At 41.6% G+C, this 24,744-nt stretch overlaps 1 protein-coding gene across 2 annotated transcripts in view; it reads left to right on the forward strand.

The window, feature by feature from the left end:
* Positions 1-24,744, forward strand: part of CACNA1C (calcium voltage-gated channel subunit alpha1 C) — a 476,564-nt gene that overhangs the window by 400,967 nt on the left and 50,853 nt on the right. The window contains exons 30-32 of one of the 2 annotated variants that reach the window (XM_051784889.1): positions 1,451-1,561; positions 18,959-19,042; positions 19,686-19,769. In XM_051784889.1, the coding sequence (XP_051640849.1) occupies positions 1,451-1,561; positions 18,959-19,042; positions 19,686-19,769 (279 nt within the window). The remainder of the gene's footprint in view (positions 1-1,450; positions 1,562-18,958; positions 19,043-19,685; positions 19,770-24,744) is intronic. The other variant, XM_051784890.1, reaches the window with a different exon arrangement.

The following is a 24,744-nucleotide window of genomic DNA, read 5'->3' on the forward strand; positions in this document are numbered from 1 at the left end:
CCCCTCAAAACCAGCCTGTTTCCTACCTCTCACTAGCACTCTAAATCTACATTCACAGGCAGTTTTCACTTTTCACTTTCCTCTCACTGTCTCCTGCCCAATCTCACCAGATTTCCCCACTTTTTCTTCATCTGGTCTGGCTCTTTTCCACCACCATTGAAAAGTTCTTCTCTGTTCAATTGCCTAAGGTCCAAAAAAAGGAGTGAGGCAAAAAGAGCACAAGAAAGTGCTCTGCTCTCAGCTGAAGTCTCTCCTGCCCTGTTCACTCTGAAGTTGTGAAACATGCTCAGTTTCTGTGACAATGGTGCAGGCCTAGGGCAGGTAGAGCCAGAAGCTGAGAAATGTTTGTGAGCCCACAAGCAGGACGCCATCCCTGGAGATTCTAGGAATTCTATATCCATCTTGAGAAAAGTACAATTTCTCAAAGTTTTATACTGTGGCCAGATTTGAGTCAAACATCATAACAGGCAGCAAACAAAAGATACATGCCAGTAAAATTCCAAGTTTCTAAACAGAGTCCTGCAAGTACTGGAGTCTTTCAAGAAAAATGATACAAGAAATTCTGAAAATGCCTCGGTATTATATTTTCCCCTGGCCTTGCTTTCAGCTGTGGTTGAATTGTTTTAACTGAAACTCCTTTGACTAAATTACCTTGAACCAATACGGAATATGAAAATCCATCCCAGCTGGTTAAAGTTTATTAAAGTTAAGCAACTACAAATGGGGTCTTGTAACATGAACTAGAAGATGAACTTAGAATAAGGCAGTGCAACCAGTCTCAAGTATAATGATCTGGAAATAGGGATATGAAGAATGACGTGGCAACATTTGCAGAAGACACTACTTGAATTAATCAATAGAAGATAGAGAGTAACTTCATAAGATCATAATAAAGTTAAGTGAATGGGCAGCATGATTGCAAATTTAATTCAGAGTTGACAAATGCAAGATAATGCATATTGGAAAGATATGATTTGAGCTGCTGATGTACTTTGCAGAATCCTGAATTAAGTGTAATTACTTGGGGAATGACTTGGTATCATTATGAACAACTCAGTGAAACCCCTGTTTGCTGTGCAATCGCAATCAAACCAAAAAATGATCTAAATGTTAGGGAAGGTTGAGATAACAACACAATTCGAGATTGTCTTGTACCAGTATGCAAATTTATAATGAACCCTCAATGGGAATGATAAGTGTGATTTTGGTAGCCACCACTCAAAAAGATCTTTTTTAAAAAGAGGAGATCCAGAGCCAGGTGGCAAAAATGGCTAAAGGCATGGAAATGCTAATATATGAGGGAGATGGGGATTCTTAGTTGAAAATATTTGATGTGCTAGGGTCTTCTTTAGAGAACTTTGGCAGGAAGGGAGATCAGGAGGGGTCCTGTGTGTTCCTACCCAGCTGGTATGTCTGATCCTCACCCTGCTGCTGGGATGCTATTTTTCAGCACTACGGTCAGAGCTGCATGTTCAAGGAAGCCATGAACATCCTCAACATGCTCTTCACTGGCCTCTTCACTGTTGAGATGGTCCTGAAATTAATCGCCTTCAAACCCAAGGTAGGTGCCATGGGCGTAGGTTTTCCTGGCCTCTGTGTGTGTGTGCATGTGTGCGGGGCAGCTCTGAGGAGAAGGAGGAGGTGAAACTTTCTGATCTGTTACCCCACCGATAACTGAGCTGGACAGTTGCTCTCTGGATTGGAGTCTCACTTATATTTAATAATTTTTTCACTGGAGAGTAGACACACGTTAAAAAAAAAATTAAAAAAAGGCAACACCTGCTGATAGAGAAGGTTCCTAGTTCTCTGTTTTCATTAAGTTATAGTAGTGATGCTGTGTTAAGGCTAAAATATGTTTTCCATTCTGAATGTTATTCTAATGCTCTCTCTCTGACTTTCCTTAAATAATTTATAAATAGCATCTCATGATTAGTCTTCTGACCCAAGTGAAGTTAATCAAGCATGACTCATTTTGAGTTTTGAGCTTTGGAAAAAAATGTTTCTTCTGGGAGGGCTACATCTCAATGATGGTTTGGATTGCTTTAGTTTTGAATTCAAGACTTCATTGATAATATTCAGTACCCCAGCAGGTCCTATCTGAAAGTATTGTCCTGTGCATTGGGCCATGATATTATGCTAGTATAGCTGCACCATGGGGTATGATTATAACCTACAGGCTCTTCCAACTAAGTTCTCACAGTTGCTGCAGGACAAGGACAAAGATGCTGACCTCATATAATTACACAACACTTTCTTTTTGGGGGTTTAAACTCAGTGGTGTGTCACAAAGAGGCGAATCCAGATACCTAAGTACAGCTCCCTTGAGCCATTTCATATGTTCAATGATTCTTTGACACATGGAGCGGTTTCTTGAGGGATACCTTGATACATTGTGTGGGTAGTAAATGGTGCCTGAAACATCATTTATGACATTGGTAAAGATGAGAACATTTATGTCTGGCAGTTGTGCTTGTCCTTCGTGTTAAACATTTAGGGGATCGCTGAAGTTAACTCCTCCTAGATCTAATCTCACATCTTCCTCATCCTCAGCTCAGAAACTTTACTCTCCATTACTATTGAATTTGGTCTTATTTTTTCTTTTTAGCTTCATGTTGGCTTTACTTCCACCCAACCTCTTTGTCTTTCTTTCACACTTTCTGAGACTTCTTCTTGGAACAGTCAAAATTTTATTTTTTTTTACCTGAGCCCAATACCACTATCCTGTCTCAGATGTAGTTCTGTTGAAAGTTAGGAGCATCTTGTGCAGTCCTATTGAAGACTGATTTTGCTTTGTGAGATCTCAAACACTGTCTTGGGAAATTTCAGAAGGATCATTATCTGTTTCAGCAGGGATTGTAATTTTCAGGAGAGTTCTACCTTTCACTCTTGAGGTTTCACCATGTCTATTAGTAAGGAATTCTCTGGCACTTTATGAAAATTTTATCTGCACACTGTATACCCAGAAGTGTATCTCACAGGCTCTGTAATGTTCTTCTGATTTCATGGTTCTACTTTAGAGGAGATTCTTGACTTTCAGAAAGATGAGATTCTCAGGAGAACTTGGGTTTAAACATTTAGGGGATAAGTTTAAACAGGTCAAACATTGAGCTTTGTGCATATATAAGGAAGGCTTTACCTGACATGATTGCCTCTAACACTAAGGAGTTGTCATTGATGATATTGGAGGTCTTTCAACTTGTGTCTCACCTTCCTGTGCTCAATCTCCTTTTCAAGTTTTGCTGCACAGCAAAGTATTAAAAAAATCGACTGAGGGTAAACAAGCATCCTCTGGATGGCAAAACTGTGTAAGAGATTTCCTAAAGAGATTGTGGAATCTCCATAATTTGAGGTTTTAAAATGAAGTTAGGGAGGAACCTTTCATTCAAAGCAGTTTAGGAATGTATGATCTGCCTTGAGAGATGCAAATGAAATAGAACATCTGACAAGGTCCCTCTCAACCCAATTTTCCATTATTCTGTAATTTCCAAACTAAATTTTCAGCCTACTGCAATACAGTAAAAGTGAGAATATAGAAGAAGCTTTCCTTGTGGTCAGAATAGCAGAGGCTTCATGAAGTCTTCTCGGCTATGACCCAGAAACCAACCTTTGGTTGAGTCCCTCCCATCCTGAAGGGAGTGAACAGCTAGCGGAAAGAAACAAATGTTTCAAGTCCTGGTCTGGCCTGTCTGCCAAAGGTAGTGCTAGCTCTTATACCACTATTTTAATTAAATACCTTAAGGAAAATCACCAAAATTTTTAAAATGGAACCAAAGGATTTCCAGGAAAGAAAAATAGGAATGAACTTGTGAAAGCAACTAGTGCAGCCAAAAGGCTTGCCTCCAGCAGTATATTCACACTGGATTATGTTGAGTACTAATTCAGTGACTCAGGTTTGGAAGCTCCAAATTCCTTGTTCAACTTGCCATTGTCTGTTCAGTACAAGGATTTGGCCTGCAGCCTTCATTCCCTGCTCCATATTGACCCAACCTGCTCTCCAAAGAAGGCAACCCCCTCTCCCAGATGACCACTTGGACTGATGTGCACCAACATTGGTGCACACAATCTGCTTTTCTTCAGGTTGCACACTGGGATTGAAGCTGGAGTTGCCTAGAATGTGTTCTGAAGTAGGAGTCTCCCAGCATGTAGAAAGTAGCTACCTCAGTTTTCTGCTTGGCCAGACCTTGTGTTCTCCTATCACTCAAGGTACAAAAAACAAACTACATTTGCAGATGGAGGCTGTGCCTAGGAACAGCAGCTGGAAAAGTCCAAAAGGATTTCCATTGTCACCTGGGTGAACATATGTAAAGCACAGCCATCATCCTCTCCCCTCTAACCAACCAAGTCCCCTCAACAAAGAAGTGAGATGCTGAGTGATATTAGTGTTTCCCAGATGAGAAATGGCAAGATTAAATGCTCATCAGATCTCTGCTGAAGACAGATTTGTCTGTCATTTCCTGAGCAGTAAAACACAAACCAGCCTTTGTTTAAGCTGCTTTGTCTCATTTTGAATATGTGCCCAAACATCACTCTTTTCTATCTGAAGAGTACCCTAAAATAAAAGAGCTGTGAGATTTATGACTGACAGCAAGAAAGCAAGAAACTTGGTTAGCTGAAGGTGTTGTGTTCTAGTGACAAGCCTCAGGAGAATGTGGCAGAACAGAACTGAGCAGAGAATTGAAGCTGGCAACATTCAGTCTGTTTTCTGCATTTTTTTTGGTGCTTATCCCCGCAGTGGGTACTGCAGCTAACCTTCAAACCCAGCAAGCAAAGCAGGATCTGACTTGTGGCTCTGAAGCAGCTGCCACAGAGCTCTCCATTGCACAGTCACTTCCTAAAGGCACCTTGGAACAAATGGTCTGCAGCGTCAACAGAGGATAAGGTTTTCTCCATCGGCACAAGGTGGAACAAGCTGCTGCTTATTCATACCTTTACCAGGGAGAACTGGAAAGGGAACTAGGACAGATCCCTGAGGTACTCAGCTCTGCTATCACGCTACCTTCTTAACCATAGTCACCACAGGGATGTGCCCATGCAGAACAGCTCTGGGGGAAGCCTAATATGCAGAGTTCCTGCTGCAGTCCATGGTGTGGCCTTCACTATTGTAGACTCATGGATTTATTTGGGTTGGAAATGACCTTCAAGATCATCAAGTCCAACTGTTAACCTACCACTGCCAAATTCCACTAAATACAATGCACTCCAGTGTTACATGCATAGCAATGGAAAAGATGGCATGCTGTCTCTGACTGAATGGATTTTTTGGCTGTATTTTTTATTTCTTCACTTGTTTCTGTGAGGAGAGGTGTCCTTATTTGCTACTCTTGATAGTAAAGGTGAAAAAAAAAGCAAACACAATCAGTTGCACAGATAATAAGCAGGATCACATACATGCCTGCGTGGATAATCCAGGCCTGCAACTAGTTCTTGTGGTAAGAGCAAGGCTTTACTTATTGAAAGGCCAGCTGTAGGAATAAGGAGCCAAGTCCAAGTCAGTGCTTGTCTCCTAACACTTACAGAAAATATGTGAAGGGGTAGAAAGACAAGGGCTTTCCTAACTAAACATACTGTTACTGCTGAGAACGGTTGCTCTAGTCAGCAAGTCCCTTTTATAGTTGTCCTTTTGAATGGCCTTGCTCTGTGAGCAGTGTTTTGGTTTGCTTAGTCTCCAGGGAGGCTATAGAGAAGAGGGGTACTGGAGCAGCTGCTGCTGTGGTATAGATAGTGCATGCCAGGACAGCTTCTTGAAAGCCCCTGTGTTTCTGTGTGACACTTTTTCTGGTGGTGAGGATCAGTTGCCCCATTTTTTTTGCAGGATTAAGCGCTGTGTAAGACAACTCATCCATGTCTGATGCGGTGTTGTCAGGAGGGTGAGCATTTGGGATGATTAGGGCTGTTGATAAAGAAAACATCCACTACATGCCCTGCATCTCCTTACAGAGTATTAATATGCTGCTCTGAAGCAAAACTCCCAAATGGACCTCAGTGTTTGTCTTGGCTCACGCTCATAAAGTGATTCAAGACTAGTTACTTCAAAGAGACAGACAAGCTAAAAGTAACGCTGTTGAGCCAAGGCCTTTTGCTGCTTTGTTTTTCTAATTTTATATATTCTCCAACCAGTCTGGTGAGCTATTTTCCAGTTCCTGCATGGAGAAATCTGCTGCTGCTGCTTCGTGCTTTTTCCCGAGAAAACTACTAAAGGGAATGAGGTGCTGTGCTGCCTGGGGTGCTCACAGCTACCACTGTCCTGGCTTCTTAAAGAAGAAATCCCCACAAGCACCAGTCCATGAAGGGCCAGCTGCTCTACAAAACCTGCCTGGGGTTTATCTTTTCAAGTCAAAGACAGCAACTTAAAATTCCTATTCATATGAAGCTGCGCCATCTGTCAATGTACATGCTAATGTGAGGATGGATATTCCTCTAGGAATTTCAGATCTTTCCAGCTCCCTGGAATGGGCTGTTTTACTGATGAACCACGTATACTTTTTCTTTCAGGAAACATTTCATCTGTCCCCTTATTAGCTAGGGCACGACCACTAATCCGAGAGCTATAAATTTTCTACTGTCATCTCAAACCAGGGAAGACACATCTGTGAAAGTACTGCCATGCATAAAGTAAACCACATGTTCATATATTTTGTCAAATCTGTGTCTGTGTGTGGAAAGGGAATCTTGGGGATTTCCTCCATGGAATTATGACTATCAGAAAGACTACAGATCACAAGTCTATTCCATTTAGCAGACACTGTCAGCACCTTTCTTCCCTGGGTGTTTATGGATGTTACTTGTAAAGCAGCCTGTAACAACGCCATCTGTCCTGCCTCAGATAGTTAGCTCGCTCCCTCATTTATCACTGCTACTTTACTGTGAATTCTTGCCATTCTTAAATGTCATTTTTGTGTAGCAGAGTTCAGACTTAGTGCACTGTTTAAAACAAGTTTCGCATTCAGCCCAAGGCATATAATCCCATGTGATCCAAGGAAGAGCTGTGACCCTCTGAGTAGTGGAAGCCATAAGTGCCACCCATGGTTATTTCTTAGTCTTCACTTACTGATGGATCTATGTGTCCTCAGTGTTTCTTTCTCCCCTGCTGTATTTGCCCTTCTTTATTCCTCTTTAAGCTCCTCTCAGTCAGCATTTATCATGCATTTGATGTACAGATATCTCTTCTCAAACCTGCAAAATGACTCATCTGTTTTTGTTCTCTTTTTACCACTACATTTTTTGTACATTTATGCCTATAAACAGATCTTTGAGCAGTCTCTCCTCAAGTCACACTGACTGCTTCATACCACTTGCATTCTTCCTTCTCACCAAAACCATAATCTGTTATTACTTGGTTGGGATAGAGGCTTCAGGATTTTCACAAACTGAAATTTAAATCCATGCTATCCCCTTGCACCACAGAAACAATGTTGGTTAATTTTGGAAATCTAATATTTTTTGTATTTCTTCATTCTAGTACCTTTAGAAACACCAGTATAGCTTAGGATGCTGCTCTGGCATCGCTCATCTCAGTGTTTTATTCCTCCAGTTTATGCAGAGAAAGCAAAGTAAAGACATTCTGCAGTGATAATAAATGTCAGGAAAGCTGGTTACAATTGAGTGGTCTTTTGCTCAGTGCCAAAAAACACTTTGGCTGCATCCAACAGACATAGGAATCACATTTAGTTAAAAATCACATGCTCTGGGCTGAAGTATGGTGGTTTAAATTAATAGTTTAAGTTGTGTAAATGTATTTGTGAGCCCATCTGCCTCCCTTTCATGGAGTTTGGCCACACAATGCTGTGTGGACAAATGTGATGGTTGTCAAATGGCTCTTCCTTTGCAGATTTTCTTTGCTGGTTTTGGCAGGTTCTTTAGTCTGGTGGTCACCTAATTGTTTCCTCTCCTCAGCTTTAGTATTACCTTTTTTGGTTTGGAGGGGCTGCATCTAAATGTGCAGTATTTGATGACTGAGTCATCTACCCAGTTGCAATAGGAAGGACCATCTCCAACCACCCCACTGGCTTGGGGTGGAAAAAGTCTTTTAAAAGGCAAAAGAAGCAGTGAGAAAACTGATGTATTTCAACACCTGTGGATGGGCAATAATATACATCATTCAACAATGAAGAAGATTGAGCTCTGCTTGACTTGGGTAAGAAATAGTGAGCATGGAGAGAAGTAGTAATGGGTCAGGTAAGAGAGTGTGTGAACTGAAGAAAGTGAGAGAACTAGACAGGAAGGAACAGCTATAGGAGGAAAACAGAATAAAACCGAACCTGTGGAGGAGGAAAAACCATACAAAGATAATGGAGAGTGGGAATGGACAGAATATCCTTAAAGGCAGAAAGAAAAAAAACAAATGGAAGACCTTGAAAGAAGAAAGTATTAATAAAATGGAGGACGAAATGATTCGACAAAAAGTGATGCAAGGATAAGAAAAACAGAAACAAGGCTGAAAGTAAACATGAGAAAGGATTTTTAGAAAATTAAAAACGGAATTAAAATCCATAGCTTTTAAGCTAATGAACATCTTCTTGTGCTTCTACATTTTATAGAAGTTCCCTGGCAGACATCCCAGGTCTCCATGTTCAAACACATTAGTACCTCAGCCACAAAGCCTCCCTGTGTACTGTCTCATCAGAATAATTTGCAATAAAAGTTAAGCACAATACATTTCTCTACTTCTGTGGGTTAATCTCAGCTACCTTACAAAATGCATCAGCATGTTACCCCAGAGAAAGGCTTTCCTTTCTCACCTCAAATTTTGTTCTGGATGAAGTCTGAATATCTTCTGTGTTTCTCCGGATCTTCCATACAACCAGTATCCCAGTTGGAATTAATCTCAGCTGCTCCAAGAAGCCCAGCTGCAGCCATAGGACCAGAAATCCCTGAGATCTTTGTAGAGCCCAACCAGACACTGCATTGCATGTGTGCAGTCAGTCTAAGGCTCAAGAAATTGCTGAATCAGCCTCAAGGGTTTTGGAAATAAATTGAGAAAAGGGGGAAAAAAAGTCTTAACCCTTCATTAGTCACTCCTCTGCTTTCTCTTTACTATGATTACCTGTCTGTGAGGAGTTTCATGCATTTTGCATCGCATACATATCATGTGGAGACTTGACCATATTCTCTCTCATGTCCACAGGTCTGGGAGGAAGAATGAGTCTCTTTTCAAACCCTTTCTGAAAAATTATATACTAGAACTACTGTGTGTCAGAGCAGCATGTTTAGGTGACTTTGGTGTGAAGAAATGCTTGGAATAATTATTTTGGACAAGGATGACCAGGTCATCCAGGATGACCCACCAGTGGGTTTGGCACAGATGGGTTGCCACAGTCATCAGGTAGACTTGCTCCTGGATGCTGCTTGCCTGACAGAATTTCTATCTGCCCATGTGCCTGGGAAAAGGAAGGAAAACAGAGGCTAAGAAAGCAACTGAGCCTCTTGTAACACAGTCTGTGCCACAGCAGTCTCACAGCAGCTCAGCTTTGAGGCTTTCTCACAGAACATGGAAGGACACCCCACTAGCCAAGGGTCAAAGCAGCTGGTTTTGTTATTCCAGGCGTTAAATAGAAACTACTCAGGAATCTGTGCTGCCAACAGGTTGCAAGGCAGTGATATTTAAAGGAAGAGGAACCAAATCCTGGTGTTTCAGTGTTGGCCCATCAAGTAGAGCCTCTAACAACAAATCTTTCAGTTAATACAGAAAAATAAAATTTGCAATAAAATGCCCAGGCATGGGGTTGATTTAGCAATGGTTGCCACAAATGAGGAGTTACCAAGCAGATAACTGCCTTCTCTATCATGTGAAAGCACTGGGAATCCTCTTTGATGGCTTCTAGATTTCACTGAGCTCCTCACCAGCTCCTGAGCGTGCGTGGGAGGGGAAATCTGGTCATTCCAAACACTTTAAAGGAGAAGAAAGTAGTGCCAGACTAAAGTTTTTCTATTGTGCATATGCTTATATTCTGAGATGGCATAGGCGTGACTCCACCTAAGCAAGTCATACAGTGTGAAAAACACTTGGTAGGTGAATGTAACACAAGAAACAAGGCGGATGATGAGAAATGAAACTTCCACTGTAAATCCTAGCTCATACATCTACGTGAATCTGGGTCAGGAAGCATCAAAGTCTTCCTTGTCAACATCCTGACATGCCTGGTTGGCATCCTGTATGAAGTATACTAGTCTCTCTCCCATTTTGTTGTGGAAAATGTATCTGGCAGAAAGGCATGAGCAGAGTGGATCTCGTTTGGTTTCTTTATCGGTGCCCCCAGAAAGAGGCCAAGAATGAAATGAGTATGCAGAGCAAACTTCCTTCTTCATGAAAAAAATCTTGTCATTTCATGTGGAAACAGAAACAGCTGGTGAGGGACAGAAAGGCTGTTTGATCTGCTGCTTCCCATGTTACCTTTGTGGTTTAAATGTAGGATCTTCTCTTTCTTGGAGGACAAGGCCAGCAATTCTCTGCACACAAAGAGATCCTCTAATTACTATAGAGAATGTGTGAAATATCTAACCCTGATCAACCAGGGTTTCTGGAGGATCAGTGGAGAATTCAGTAGACAGAAAAGGCTGTTAGAGGAGCTGTATAAGAGCTTCAATGATAGAGGACCTTTTCCTTCACAGCACATGTACCCAGAGAATTTGCATATTGCTGCAACATTATGACAGATGAATTTTCAGTCTGGCACTTGGGGGTTTTAATGTCATTATAAATGATCCAAAATAATTATATGACTGCACAATGCAACGGTGTGGGAAGCGCTGTATTAGCTATTGCACTTAATTATTTAATACAGAAAATTATTCGCACAGTCTTGAAAGCCCAGTGGGATGGTGAACCGGGGTCTCATTCACAACAGCATCAGCAGTGTCAGCAACAGCATGTAAAGGGAACAGTTCCAGGGAAAAGTGACTTGCTCTCACTCTCAGACAAAAAATCCCAACCCTCTATCACTTTGTGTGAGGTTGTTTTGAAGGGTCAAAAAGTTCTCACAGATGTGAATCTTCAGAGAGGAACGATACCAGAATACAGACTGTGAGACAGCGCCTGTTAAGAGCTGTTCATCATGTTAGAAAGTGACATTTCTATGACAAATGATCACCTGACTGAAGTCTGAGAGAGTTGATTTCTCTATCATGATTTGGAGACTTCAGTTTTTTTGTAGACCTTGGAGACGTGAGTTTTCTACATTTCTGCTTCCCCAAGAGTAAAATGAGAGTAACCATCCTCATTTGGAAAGTTATGATTGATGGGTGAAATAAAATAATAATTAGCATCATTTTATTAACTACTCCAATCCATATAAAATTCAGCCTTTTATGAAAATGGAGATAACTTACAAAAAAAAAAAGAAAATATGCAAAAACCTATTGCTCGTACCTACTGCCCTGTTTCTTCAACATTCTGTCTTTCTGCCAGTCAGTATGCACTATACATGCAGCAAACCATGTCAGAGCAGTCCACAGCCTTTTCCCATGCTGCATACGGACACAGGGAAGATATTCCAAGTCCTGCCCCATATTCAGAATGTTTCTTCACCCATTACTTGCCACTATCTCATCTTGCCACAACATTAAGTGACTCTTCACTCTGAAAATGTCTCACTTCTTTTCTGATAGGTTGAGTTTTACTTCTTTTGAATCATTCTTCCCTGGGCTGGGGTGTCAGTCCAAATTTAGAAGACAGAGTATCTTAAGCAGCCAAGCCCATCCTTTTGCTCTTTTCACAGGACTGTTTCACATTGCTGTTTTGGTTTGTTGCCTTCAAGAGTTATTTGTTGGCTCTCATCAAAACATGCTTTGCTAGACCTTCCAAAGTCTTTGGAAATTGAAAGCATTTGCAGCTTCTTCAAAATGGAATTTGACAGCAAAATTCTCATGGAATGCATTCTGTGATAAGCGATCAGTTCAGACATAGCAAGCCATCACATTCACTTCAGTCTTTCCGGTAAAACTGGTGCTGATTTTGTTTCTCTTTGCTGGGAACAAGTCTGGTTTCTGACTGAAGGGCAGTAATTGTTAAATGATAGCAATGTGCTTACTGTTCATGAAGAAGAGGGCCCAATCCCTCGTAGGGTATTGCTGTGCCACAATACGCCTGTAGGAAGGTCAAGAATGCTTATCTTATCTTATAAGTAGACAGCAAAATTTATAAGAGAGCTTCCTGTTATTCTGCCTCCATTTTCATGCATTTATATCAGTGGCCTTAGGCATTATTGTTCTGAGGCATTACTCACCCTTCCTTCAGATGCAACTAAAACCAATCCAGGCCAAAAAATTACATCGGGATCAACTGGTTGAATCATCCAGCTTCAGGATGTTTTACTGTTATGATTTCCTCAGGCCTTCTCAGCATGTTGCCTTGAAGCACAGTCTTTGCTATGTCTAATAGATGCTTTCATAATAAATGTTTCCATATTGTCTTTGCCGTGCTTCTTTCCCAGCCTTTGGAGGACCTGGGACCATAATGTTTCACTTCAAGCCTTCCCCATGGCTGAGAGCTTGTGCACTACCAGCCACTTCACAGTAAATGAAGTACAGAGAGATGTAAGATAACTGTGCCACCAAGTGCTACCACTTCCAGAACTTAAGGGAGCCTACAAGGAGGCTGGAGAGGGTCTTTTTACAAGTTTGTGTAGTATCAGGACAAGGGGGAATGGCTTTAGAGTGAGAGAGAGTAGGGTTAGATGAGGTATTGGGAAGAAATTCTTTATAATGGGGGTGGTGAGGCACTAGCACAGGTTGCCCAGAGAAGTTATGGATGCTCCAGCTCTGGAAGTGATCAAGGCCAGGCAGGATGAGGCTTTGAGCAGCCTGATCTAGTGGGATCTCTAAGGTCCCTTCCAACTCATACCATTCTATGAGTCTTTGTAGATGAGCATGGAGGGACTCATGGGACCATCTAGAAAATACAATTCTGGTGAAATGAACTGGGTTGCAAGGTCTGGAAATGAAAATCTCAGTTGACAGATCAGATATGATACACTCTTTTCTAGGCATGACCCCCCCAACGTTGTCAGTTATCAGTAGGCGTGGAGACCATAAAAAAGGGTCAGTTTTGACACAAGAGATTCTATAGTTCCAGCCTCCATAAATGTTGAGATTTGTCAAATGGTGGCTTGGGGACCTTGGTTCAGGCAGTGGGGTTTTTTCCTGTGATGGAGATATTTGTTCACCAGAAGCAGAGGTGAGACCCATAGTTTGCTTTAGGACCTGCAGGATCTCAAACAATAATCAGAACGTGTCCACTTCAAGGTGGTCAGTAACAAGATACCTCAGTTTTCTCACAGTGACCTAGAAATAACCATTTGAGATCTTTTTCCAGATCACAGGGCCACTCAGGTCCTCCAACTCCATTCCTTCTGTGTTCAGGATATTCGAGCAGGCCCTCAGACCTCAGGGGACACCTGTCTGCTTTCACCAATGTCCTCATTGTGAGAGAGAGCATGAAAAAGAATGGGGGAGGACAAAGGAAAATATCAACGTTTTTGAGCATCTACTTTGGTCAGTCTGCAAGTTGGTCTTGTTTTCTTATGGAATAAGCAGAGAGATGTGAAGTTTCTTCAGAACAGTCTAAAGAGATGAAAAGCTCCTCTTCTCTTTCCCTGTCTACAGAAAGATTTGACAGAGTACAGGGGGGCCTTGTTTAATTCCCTGCAGCAGTGACTCATTACAGTAACTGGTAGGTGAATTGCAGGGACTCTATGCCTCAGAATTAATCCATCAGTGGATAAGAGATGATAGATAGTATGCAAATAGATGCTGTTTTCCTGCAGCCTGTCAGGAGCTCCAAGCAGCTGCACCCTCCACTTTATTCCTTCTCTATTAGGTTCTGCTAATCTCCCTGATTGCTGTTATGGCTAAATGGTATTTTAGCATAACAGAATTTGCATCTGACACACATCTCTGTTCGGTGTCAGGAGCTATTGTAGCTTTATAAGATTGTTTTGCATGTTAGGATACATGCAAATCCCTCAAATCTGCTGTGAGAGGTTGTGCCAAGAGTCATGGTAGTGTGTAAATGTCACTTGATTCTATACTGTTTTGTGATGAAACTGCCTCTTTTGCAAAAATACTTTCAGGAAAAGCCTGTTTTGATGAAGTCTGAGAACTGACTCTCACAGCTTCAAATAGCCTGCCGCATTTTCAGATACAAATTCACATACTAACCAACCATCAACCAAACTAGCAGTTCATGTCATTTTGCAAATCACCAGCAAAGTCTGCTTTGGTGCCCTTTGCAATCAGCAGGAAAACTTCACTAGGAAATCATATGGTATACCAGGGTATCAGCCCCTTCCTCTCCTTTCCTCTCCTTCCTATATACTTTTTCCATCTGATTAAGACTGATGTTTCTTTTTGTTGTTTTAGCATGCAGGGTTATTTCAGATAAGTGGTAGCAAGGTTCTCCTGTAGTTTGCTTTCCTTTTAGGCTGCATAGTTTTCTGTATGTCTTAGTTTCTCCTCCTCAATGCTTCATTTCTGTGTCATAAATACATACATGCATGCATGTCTGTCCCTTTTTTCCTATAACATTGCAACATCATCTTCCACTGGGGACCATCTGACCCACATTCAGATCCCGCCCAGTGAATAGTCTTGACCTTGCTGTGCCCTTCATCTTTAGAGACTTTTTTCTCAGAGGGTTTTGTTAAATTTTGGCAGCCACTTCGTAAGAGACAGAAATGAAAACCTGGGACTGAGCAGATAAATAACTACACATCAGTTAACACACAAGTGGCCCTGCAGATCCCACAGGCTGGATGCTCAAAACCAACTGATACCATGACTCAACAGCACCATTCCCCTGAGGATTTCTCTGCTTCAGTGTGGATGCACAGCACTTCAGCTACCACATACTCTTATTATGGGCCCCAGGTGACTCTGAGCTTCAGGTAGACTCCAGTGGGCAATTTTCCCTGCTATTGTTGAGGCTTCTTAGATACTAAATTTAGGATCTCATATTCACAAAAAAAATAACAGAAATGGTGTCCAGAGATTTCAATGCCTCCATAAGTACCAAAATAAACCTTAGCTTCTTTGATAGATCATCTCAGCAACTAGGAGACCTAAAAATGATTGGCATACTCATTCTGAAATGTTACAATGTCTGCTCCTCTTGCACAAATGAGATTCCATTCCAGTCAGCTACTGCATATTTATGCTCGGTCTTTCATTAATTTATTGATCATATGGTGATACACTATCATTTGCTACCTTTGGGGGGAAAAAAAGTGGGGAAAAAATATGCTCTTCTGGTGGGGCTATTTCATGCTTTCTGAATATTCAATCCAATCCTCCTGGTCTCTCTCTGTCCTCTTTTCTCCCCAAAAGCTTCATGGATCTCCAAAGACATCCCACAAGAGAGGGTGACTACCATTCACCAATAAACCCCTGAGGATGCCATTATGTGGCATGCAATTATACAGCTAAATCAGGGTCAAGCATCTCCCTTTAAGGGTAAAATATGGTATTACACTCTAAATTCCTGTACTGCAAAAACAAACAGTGCCATCAATTCATTTCCAGTCAGACCTCCACCCTCTTGGGAAAAGTATACAGAACTTTCTGGTGGGAAAAATATTTTGGAAATACAACCTCTTTATTAGAGTGAAAGCTCTTTCTTCATTCAGCTTGTCTTTCATTAGCCACCCTGGTACACTCCAGTGAGGAATGTGGCTTGAAGAGGTCCTTTGAGGTCACAGGAGGCAAGTCCCAAAGGGGTGTAGTTCACTCCTGATATGTACTCATAACTCCTGACAAGATTATGAGGTCTGAGCCAAAGCTAAGTAACCACATGGCCATTCATAGGTAAATGTCTCTAAGGAGGGTGGTTGGCTTTTCAAGGAAGGATCCCATTACCTTTCCACACAAATGAAGCATCTGTGTTCTCTGTTTCTTTGAGCTCTCTTACTGTAAATAATATCTTCCTGTTTTTCACCCTTCTGTTTGAAACACAGAGGGAGCAGGTGAGGAGGAAAGGAAGGTTTTAAAATTCATGTGTTTCCTTAATTCAACACTGGTATATTGGATGTGGGGTTGAGTAAAACTGCATTCATATCCATGGTTCCTCTCTGGAAGACTCCTACAGGAGGAAGAGCTCTCTGAGTTCACCTTACAGCCATGATAATGCTCTTTCTGGGCTTCCAGAGCAGACAAGCCCATGACTTTCAAGCAAGGAACTGGCTGATGAGACTCAGCAGAGCATCCTAGGAGAAAGAGCTTCCTATGTAAATCTGAAGCAACACTACTGAAGTTAGCAGAGTGACTCCAGATACATCATGGTGTCACAAAGGTCCAAAGCAGCTATTTTTTGATGGCAATGAAAAAGGGACCTTTTCTTTCCAGGCCTGAATCTCTCCTGAGATGTGCCAACTCTGTCAGTGCAGTGTCATTGCATCCAGTGAGGCTGTATTACTACAGCTGGGAGCAATATTTAATTTACTGGCTTTGGTGGTCATCTGAGGACAGGATTGATGCTACTTGTCACCTGGGTTTTGTATCAACAGCAAATGCTGGTTTTGTGAGCAGCAAAGACTATTGGGCTCTACAAAAGAAGCTGCTCAGTAAAAAGAAATTGTGAATTTGGTTACACCAAAAACATGCTTTGCAGTATGATGCCAATCACAGCAAAAAACCCACAGACTTAAAAATCATTAAAAGTCATCATTTTCATGGGCAAAACCCAACCAACATGTTTTGGATCTTTATATTTGTAGCTGCCCAAAACCAGACTGGGGTTTTTTGAGTCATTTAAATTACTGTTGAAATCCTTAATAATTCCTAAACTATGCATTTGAGAGGAAATAAAAGAGAACCATGCTATTGAACACATGTGAACAGTGCTGTTGCCTTCAGCAGGACTGTGCACATGGACAGGGGCAGAAGGATTGGGTCTGTTGTCTTCTACTCTGTTCTTTGATCCTGCAAGTTTACTGTTTGCCAAGGTCGCATCAGGCTGCAAAGGCACTTTTTGTAACTCTGTATGATCTGTGTCTGTCCTCTATTTATTCCAAATGCGTTTGCCTCTACAATTTAATCTGCTGTTCTCTCCCTCCCCTTCCTCTTGGTGAAGTCTAATTACAGTTTTATTCCAGGTCCTTTGATTGCTAATGATGCTGGACATCACCGCTGAATTCGTTCTAATATTTGTTGTGTATTTTCTAGGCTGGACACTGAATAATAATATTCTCTGAATTTGCTTTTGCTTCTATTTCCTTCCTCCCTGTTGTAGCTAATTGTGTAGTAATGTGTAGCCCTAGGATGATTACTCTTCCCAGTGTAGAACTGCTAAGAACAGGCTGCAGAATGAAGGGGTTTTATTCTGGTTTTGAGGAGAGGATTTCAAAGTCCACTCTACCAGCTCCCTTCACTGGTGTGAAACCAGCCAGGCAGTGGCTTTTTTTTTTTGCTTCATCTTTTCTTTTTCTTTTCTTTTTTTTTCCTTGCCCCAAGTGTAATGCTGTTCATAACTGTGCGTCTCAAAGTGTCCTGGAGGCAGTGTTTCAACACTTAGAAAGACACTTTTTACCAGTGCCTGCTCCATGTGATGGTTGAACACACAGTAATTTGAGGTTCCCAAGCCTCACTTTGTACAGTGCCAGTACTGAGATAATTTTTTTTCTTTCTTTCTTAATTTTTTTTTTCCTTTTCTCCTTTTTGCTTTCTGCAAGACTGCCTGGGAACACAGACTCACACTTTACCCATGACCTGACTCTTTGACTAAGAATAGTAGTCACAGTGCAGCTCGGGTTCAGTCTCACTGGAGACATGCTGCAGCTGGGAAACAGGGAGGTCAGATTAGCCCATGCTAACAAAACCAAACACAAATCCAAAGGACTATGGAGGATTCTGTATGTTTACCTCCTTTAAAGACTTCAGAACAAGGGGAAGAGATTGGCACAGGTGTTCAGTGAGCGAAGACAAATTTTCTTTGCTTGTGACATTGTACAGGAAGTTTACATACAGAAGTTCATCTTCTGGGCTGAACAGAACCTTTTTCAAAAGAATCCTGTATCCTTACAGCCTATCCAGCCAAAAATTATGCAAGATGGGGATAGTAAGCAGTGCTGATTAGCATCTCCTGAGCTCTGCTTAGGACAATGTGATGTTTAAGATAGCCCCTGGAGTGATCTGCTGTGGCTTGTCCTGGACAGCTAATGTGACAGTGTTGCTGGAGCACTATCTTTGACATGAGGGACCAACAGGTCTCTCTCTGAGCACATGCTAAAGCCAGCTTTGCTCCCATTCTTACCCCTTCCTGCTGGGATGTGCCAGGCTACATTCACACCCTCATTTTGTGGTGCAGACGTGCTTTCAGAGTAACAGAAATACCAGTCCTGCTCTGTATTCTTAAGACAAGAGCTAAAGCATTAGTAATAGAAAACGTTAGGCTAATGATTGTCATAATACACATTGTGGTGAGATTTAAATAACATATTCCCAGCTCGACTGTGCCCTCTCCTCCACCGTGACACAGCAGCCAGCTGTTCCCTGTGGACAGAGCCTTACATCTGGAACGTGGACTGGTGGATTGATACTCACACTGGCATAAGGGGATCCATTTTTTGAGAGAACCATATGGCACCATTCCTGTACTCTCCCCCAGCTGAATCTAAGTCAAATGGGGAAGGGTGCTGTGTTGCTAGAAACCGAGATATCTGGAGGAGCTGGTCCTGCAAGCCTGGCTCCTATGAGCAGCCATGCTCAAAATGATCTCTGTGACTTCCCTTCAGCCCCTGTCTCAGAGTCAGAGGGGAGGGGTGACTGCCCTGGCATCACATTAGCTGGATGGGGGCTGCTCACTCAAGTCAGGGAACCCAGGCCTGGGCTACAGCTTGAGACGCAACAAGTAGACTTGAGAGGAAAACCCCTTGAGGTCTCAGGGCAGTAATTCTAATGGTAATTTTGAACTGTTTTTGTCTGTCTAACATTCCTTTTTAATCCCCATCCTGCCTGCCCCTTCCTTATGTAGGGTTACTTTAGTGATCCTTGGAATGTTTTTGACTTCCTCATCGTAATTGGCAGCATTATAGACGTCATTCTCAGTGAAACTAATGTGAGTATTACTCTACCCTCCCCAGGATACCACCACCTCCTCCTCCTCTGCCGTTCCTTCTCTCTTTCTCTCTTTTTTTCTCTCTCTTTTTGTTTTCTGTTTTTTTTCCCTCTAGTCATGCTTTTATTGAACTTGCCGTCGTCCTTCTCCTTCTCCCAGGGAAAAAAAAAGGAGGGGGGGAAATGCCTCCTTCTTTTTCACTTGTCATAGCTCACCCCAAGGCTGTGACTGGTGAAAGCGCACAGAGTTTGGGGTGTGTGTGCTTTTTTTCCCTCCAAAAGGTAGACATGTTTGAGTGTAACTTTCTGACTAACCAGGCTTTTGTTGATACCCTCCATCATGTGAAATGTTACAGAGGTTTGAGCAACCAATACTGTAGAGTGGTAAGAGACTATTTAATATGCCCACGTAACCTCTTTCTTTTCTTATTTTTTTCCTCTTCTCTCCCTCTTTCATGCTTTTGTTTTGTTTCATTTCGTTTTTTTATTTTATTTTATTTTATTTTACTTTTTACTTTTTTTCCCCTCTTTTCTCCCTTTCCCTCTTTCTCTCCCTCCTCTCTCTCTCTCATTCTTTCTTCTTCTTCTTCCTTCCTTCCTTTCTCTCTCTCTCTTTCTCTCCTTGGCTTCTCTGCCACATGCAGCACTATTTCTGTGATGCATGGAATACATTTGACGCCTTGATTGTTGTGGGTAGCATTGTTGATATAGCAATCACCGAGGTGAACGTAAGTAGCTGGCGTCTGTCCATGATCGTGCCTGCTCTAACATTCATTTGCCTTTCCCGGGTTCTTTTTATTTTATTTTTTTTTTTTACCCTCCCCCTTTCTCCTTTCTTTTGAGTTTATTTTCAGAACTTTTTGTTTAGTTTTGAAGCTCTTTATTTTTTATATTTCTTTTTTTTTTTTTCGTTTTGTTTGGTTTGGTTCTGTTTTAATTTTTGGAACGACTTAAAGGACTTTTTTGACTGTTGCATCATTTTCTTCCCTTCATAATCCGCCTGGCATGAATTAAACTGTATAGCAGGAAAAGTGATGGGAAATGTGGAGTGTAAGTGAAAAGGCTATTTGTGCCATGGGAAGCTGCTAGAATAGTCCCAGGCCAGCACTTTGGTCTACCCAGTGTTATGCTTTGCTTCCCATGGCAGTTCAATACTCTCCACCCCACAGAGAGATAAAGGTCAGTTCTTTCGAGGTGGAACTGCGGGAACCAAACTGGGAATACTCCCTGTGCCTCCTCACTCAGGCTTCCTCCAAAAGAAATAAGAACCAAATCACCTCTGTTTAGAGGAACCTTCTCCTAACGTTCAGTTTCTAATTTGAAAAAAAAAAAAAAAAAAGGTAGATAAAATAAAAACAAAGCCAAAATACCAAAGAAAAATAAAGCACTAGAGTTCCAACCCATTTTTTGGGGATTTGCAACCTGATTTACTCCATCTCTCAAATTCCACTGGCACAATTGACACTGATTGGCCCCACTGGTGCCCATCTCAGCAGACAGGTGAAGGATTGAGTGAGCCACGGAGACTGAAATAAGCATCTGATGTTCAAGACATAAATCACATCAGCCAAATGTTTTCCTCTGTCTATTTTCTTGGAGGTGGATGGATACAGAATTATAGGATAAATAGACAAAGGACAGGCAGGAAACGCAGAGATTCCCAAAAGAAAGACTATGATGGATTTACGAGCACAGACAAAAATTGCACTCAAATATCCAGCTTATAAAGGCCAGGCAAATAGAAATATTGAAGGAAAATTGCTGTAAAAAATGTTAAAGGAGAGCAAATTAGTCATGAATTTTCAAAATTATGTGGCTGCTGAATAAATATTACAACTTGGAATTGTTGTGTACTGTAGAGGCAATCTATTGCAAGCAGAAAAGTGACAGCATAGTTTTCACTCAGTGCTGTGTTTAGAGAAAGAATGTAGGCAACACTTTGAAAAAACTTCCAAATAAAATATTTTCGTATCTTGGTTCTAGATTAATTTTTGTTCAACTTCTTTTTTCTTTTTTTTTCTTTAATTCTGAAGCAGGGACACTTATTCAAGCTGTAACATTTTGATTTAGAATAAATAATTTTTTTTTTTAAACTAGTTTATTTTCCTTGTTTTTTGAGAGAATGGAAAATAGTTTCTAACTGAAAAGGAACTTTTATTTCATATCTCTTAAATGTCCTGCTTTCTGGACACAAAAAAGTTGTTTACAACATTTCCCACAGAATGTTGTAAACTATTTTGGTTACCCTTTTACTAGATAGATATTAGGATTAGGCTGACTTTGTAGAGAAAAGTTACAATTATCAGCTGGTTGAAGTTGTTAATTTTTAAGAATGAAATAAAAGCCTTTTTTCTGCCACACTTGTCACAAGAAAACTAAATAGGGAACCTGGCAATAACCTTCAGGTTGTGGAAATTTCAATTCTCATCCATAGAGACAGAACTGTACATGATAATGGAGGAAATAAGTACAGTTAGCTGGAGATGAATCATACTAAATATCAATAAGACTTCCCTGACTGATATATTTGAATCCATACAAAAGTCTTCCAAGCAGAAAGGAAGGAAATCCTTGCGTTTTGATAGATAAATGGAAGTCTATCATAGAGCAGAAATCCAGGGAAAATCCATTTATCCTTTTGAATAAATTCACAATAATTCCCTATGAATTAAAGAACTTTTTACATCATGGGTTAGGACACTTTGATGTGAGAGAAGGACAGTCAGCAGGGCCTCCTCTTGCTGTTGGTGGGGAGAGATGCAGCTCTCCTCAGACCCACTGGTGCCTCCCCTTACATGTCTGTGACAGGGGAAATTAATTGCTCTTTGGAGGTGCCCATCCAGTGGCTGGTGAGTGTCTAGATTTGTTGGGTTTGTCTAGACACCCAGCTCTCAGACACTAAATTTGAGCAGCATAAATCATATTCATTCTCAGCATCTTGTCGAGACGGTCATGCTGCTCCTGATTGCTCTGATCTTCAGTCTCCAGGGCTGTCCATTGTGGTGTGCTTAATTGCCACTGACAAGGCTCCCTCCCTTTTCCATTCCCTATCTAAATTCAAGTTTATCTCAGCCAAGGCCCAGAATCCAGTTTTTGGTTAGAGAAGTCATTGAAAAATAAAGACATGTGTCTGTCCAACCAACCATCTCCTGTCTTAGTTGAGGAGGCAGCAGGGGTGGCCCTGACTCTTTTAGTAAGGGCTATGAAGAGCATTGTATATGGTTCCCCCTGTTTCCTCTAAAGAATCCTTTCCTTCTATACAGTTTTACAGATCTCTGCACACGTCTTTTTGTTACCTGGCATGTTTAAATCTTCTCTTTTTATCTAGGCAAGTCCTTTGCTACTAGTTTCTAATGTTTGTTACTAAAAACTTGCACAATCTTTTGATGCACTGATAAATAAGCAGCAGCTATGGATGGAGTTTGTTCTGAAATGTTCTGAAATCCCTTTGCACTTGTAACCCTTATTGAATAAGAGAATGTTTTGTATGTTGGTTTGTCCTGTCAGATTCCCTTCCTGCTAGCAGCAATTGATATGTTACATCTGTAGAAAATGGGCTCTGGAAGTAGCAGCCCATCTTGGACGGACGGGTGTCACCTTCCCAAGCAGTGTGAGGCAGTTTATCAGACACACTTCTCCCACCTCCTCAGGAGCTTGTTGCTTTCTTGCTGTTTGTGGGTTTGAGCAAACCCTGCCGTGTGTTTCCGTACACTGTCTTGTCTTGTTCCAAGAGACCTGGAGTCTGAAAAGGAAAGAAACAATAAACCCTAAAATGCCAATCAACTCCACTAATAGGAGATGTTTAGACTGGTCAGGTGCAGGTAAAATGTTTCTGCCCAGCTCCTTTAGAAGCTGAAGAGTGTTTGTGGTAGGGTCTTGGGAGGTGCTGCTCTTGGAGGGAAGGGACAGTTTTCATTGTGGTCAGTTAGGGAAGATGGAGACTCCTAGCACAGGTCACAGACACATGAGCCTGAACTCCCTGTGAAGTTCATCTGACATTTGCATTCGGGGGAAGCAAACCCAGCAGGTGCTGAGCTGCCACAGCTGTAGCTGGGGGGCAGGGGTGGAACACTGGTTGTCAGCCTCCACAGTGTGTGTGTAGGTATGAGCTTGGTTTTTTTTTTGTGCAGTTCCCCATGCTCTGTTTTTGGTGTTTTGTTTTTTGGTTTTTTTTCCCTTTTGACATTTATTTTTGTTTCTCGAAAAGGAGTTTCCCAGACCAAAACCTTCGTTAAGATATATGTGAGTGTGCATGGGTGGATCTTTGTCTGTGCACTCCATTGGTTGTACTGTATGTTCCTGAGTGTGTTTGGATACCTGTGTGTGTGGGCTACAAATCCATGGGAGAGTGTACAGGCACAAATCCATGTGTGGGGGAAAGAGAGTGTGTATGTAAGCACACATATTTCATATGTATTTGTGTTGTGAACGGTTGTGGATGGAGGCACATGGGTTGTTGTGTACCTGAGAAATATGAACATGCTTTCTGAGCTGATGTGACTGTCTTACTGTGCAAGTTCGATCTGCTTACGGATGGGTGTTTGTACCTGAGAGTTTTCTGAATGCAGGCATGTTCATCTGCATGCCTGGGGGTGAGTGAACACTTGCATGCCAAGCTCAGCATATTTTCGTTAGCATGGCTGTGCGTTCAGAAACAGTGAGAAGGCATGTGCTTGTGAGGTAGGCTCCTGGGTTACCACAGCATTTCTGAGTCATTTAGGAAGCTTTCACTTAAAGCACCTCCATGGTCTGGAGATATGTCAAGCAATAAGTCCAGTTGCATCATGTTGGGCCCACTTGCTAACTGCAGCTTAGGAACCCCAGCCAGCGCCCCAGGCACGTGGAGAGGCATCTCATACAACTGAGTAAATGCCAAGGGCACAGAGCAGGTTAAAATCTGGTGGGTTTAAAAACCTCAGAGGGGCACAATTTTTGCCAAATTCACTTTTAAATTGCCTGACTTTGAAGCTGCATTTTCAGAGCTTTGCTCTCGGTGGCTGTTGCACAACTAACTTCCTAGCCACAAAATAAGGATTGATTTGGGGTTTTTTTCAAAATTTTCTGGAAATATTCAATGTTTCTGTTTTGGGGCAATCTTAAGCCACTTCTTACGTGACTGAAGAGGGAGAGGAGGACTTTTTAATCTTTTTTAATCTTTTCCTAAAAAAAGAACTTCCAAGGCAGAGACCACATCTACCATGTGTCAACTCTCTTTAAGGCCAAGGGTGACTTTTGGAGAGTAAGATGAAAGATGATATAATATATGAGGCCTGGTATGTAGGGCCTGTGGATTCCTTGGACTTTGATTACATCCCTGTACCTCAGTCTTCCCATCAGTGACTTGAACATTGTTATTACTGCTTATGTTAAGAAAGCATTGTCATTAAAGTTTAAAAAACACTTTACGCTCCTTCGAAGAAAACATTAAGATGGTAAAAATTATTACTATCTATTATAGTAGGAAATAAATGCTATAGGAATTGAATAAAAGTCAGCAAATTTGGAATATATCATCCCAGAAGCAGCCCTGGGCACAGGCTTGCATTTCCTTCCTTTCCACATCAGCAGGCACAGCCTGTAAAGCTGACTGACAGCCTGCTGTCCCCTCCTCCAGGCAAAGAAAGAGGCTCATTACTATTTGTTGTTCTGTATCAAAGGGGAAAATCAAGTTCGATTTGTGCTCTGTGCTACAGTGCCCAAAGT

Source organism: Manacus candei, unplaced genomic scaffold (assembly GCF_025592945.1).
Source record: "Manacus candei isolate 608988 ecotype Guabito, Panama unplaced genomic scaffold, ASM2559294v1 h1tg000018l, whole genome shotgun sequence".
Classification (NCBI taxonomy): Eukaryota; Metazoa; Chordata; class Aves; order Passeriformes; family Pipridae; genus Manacus; species Manacus candei.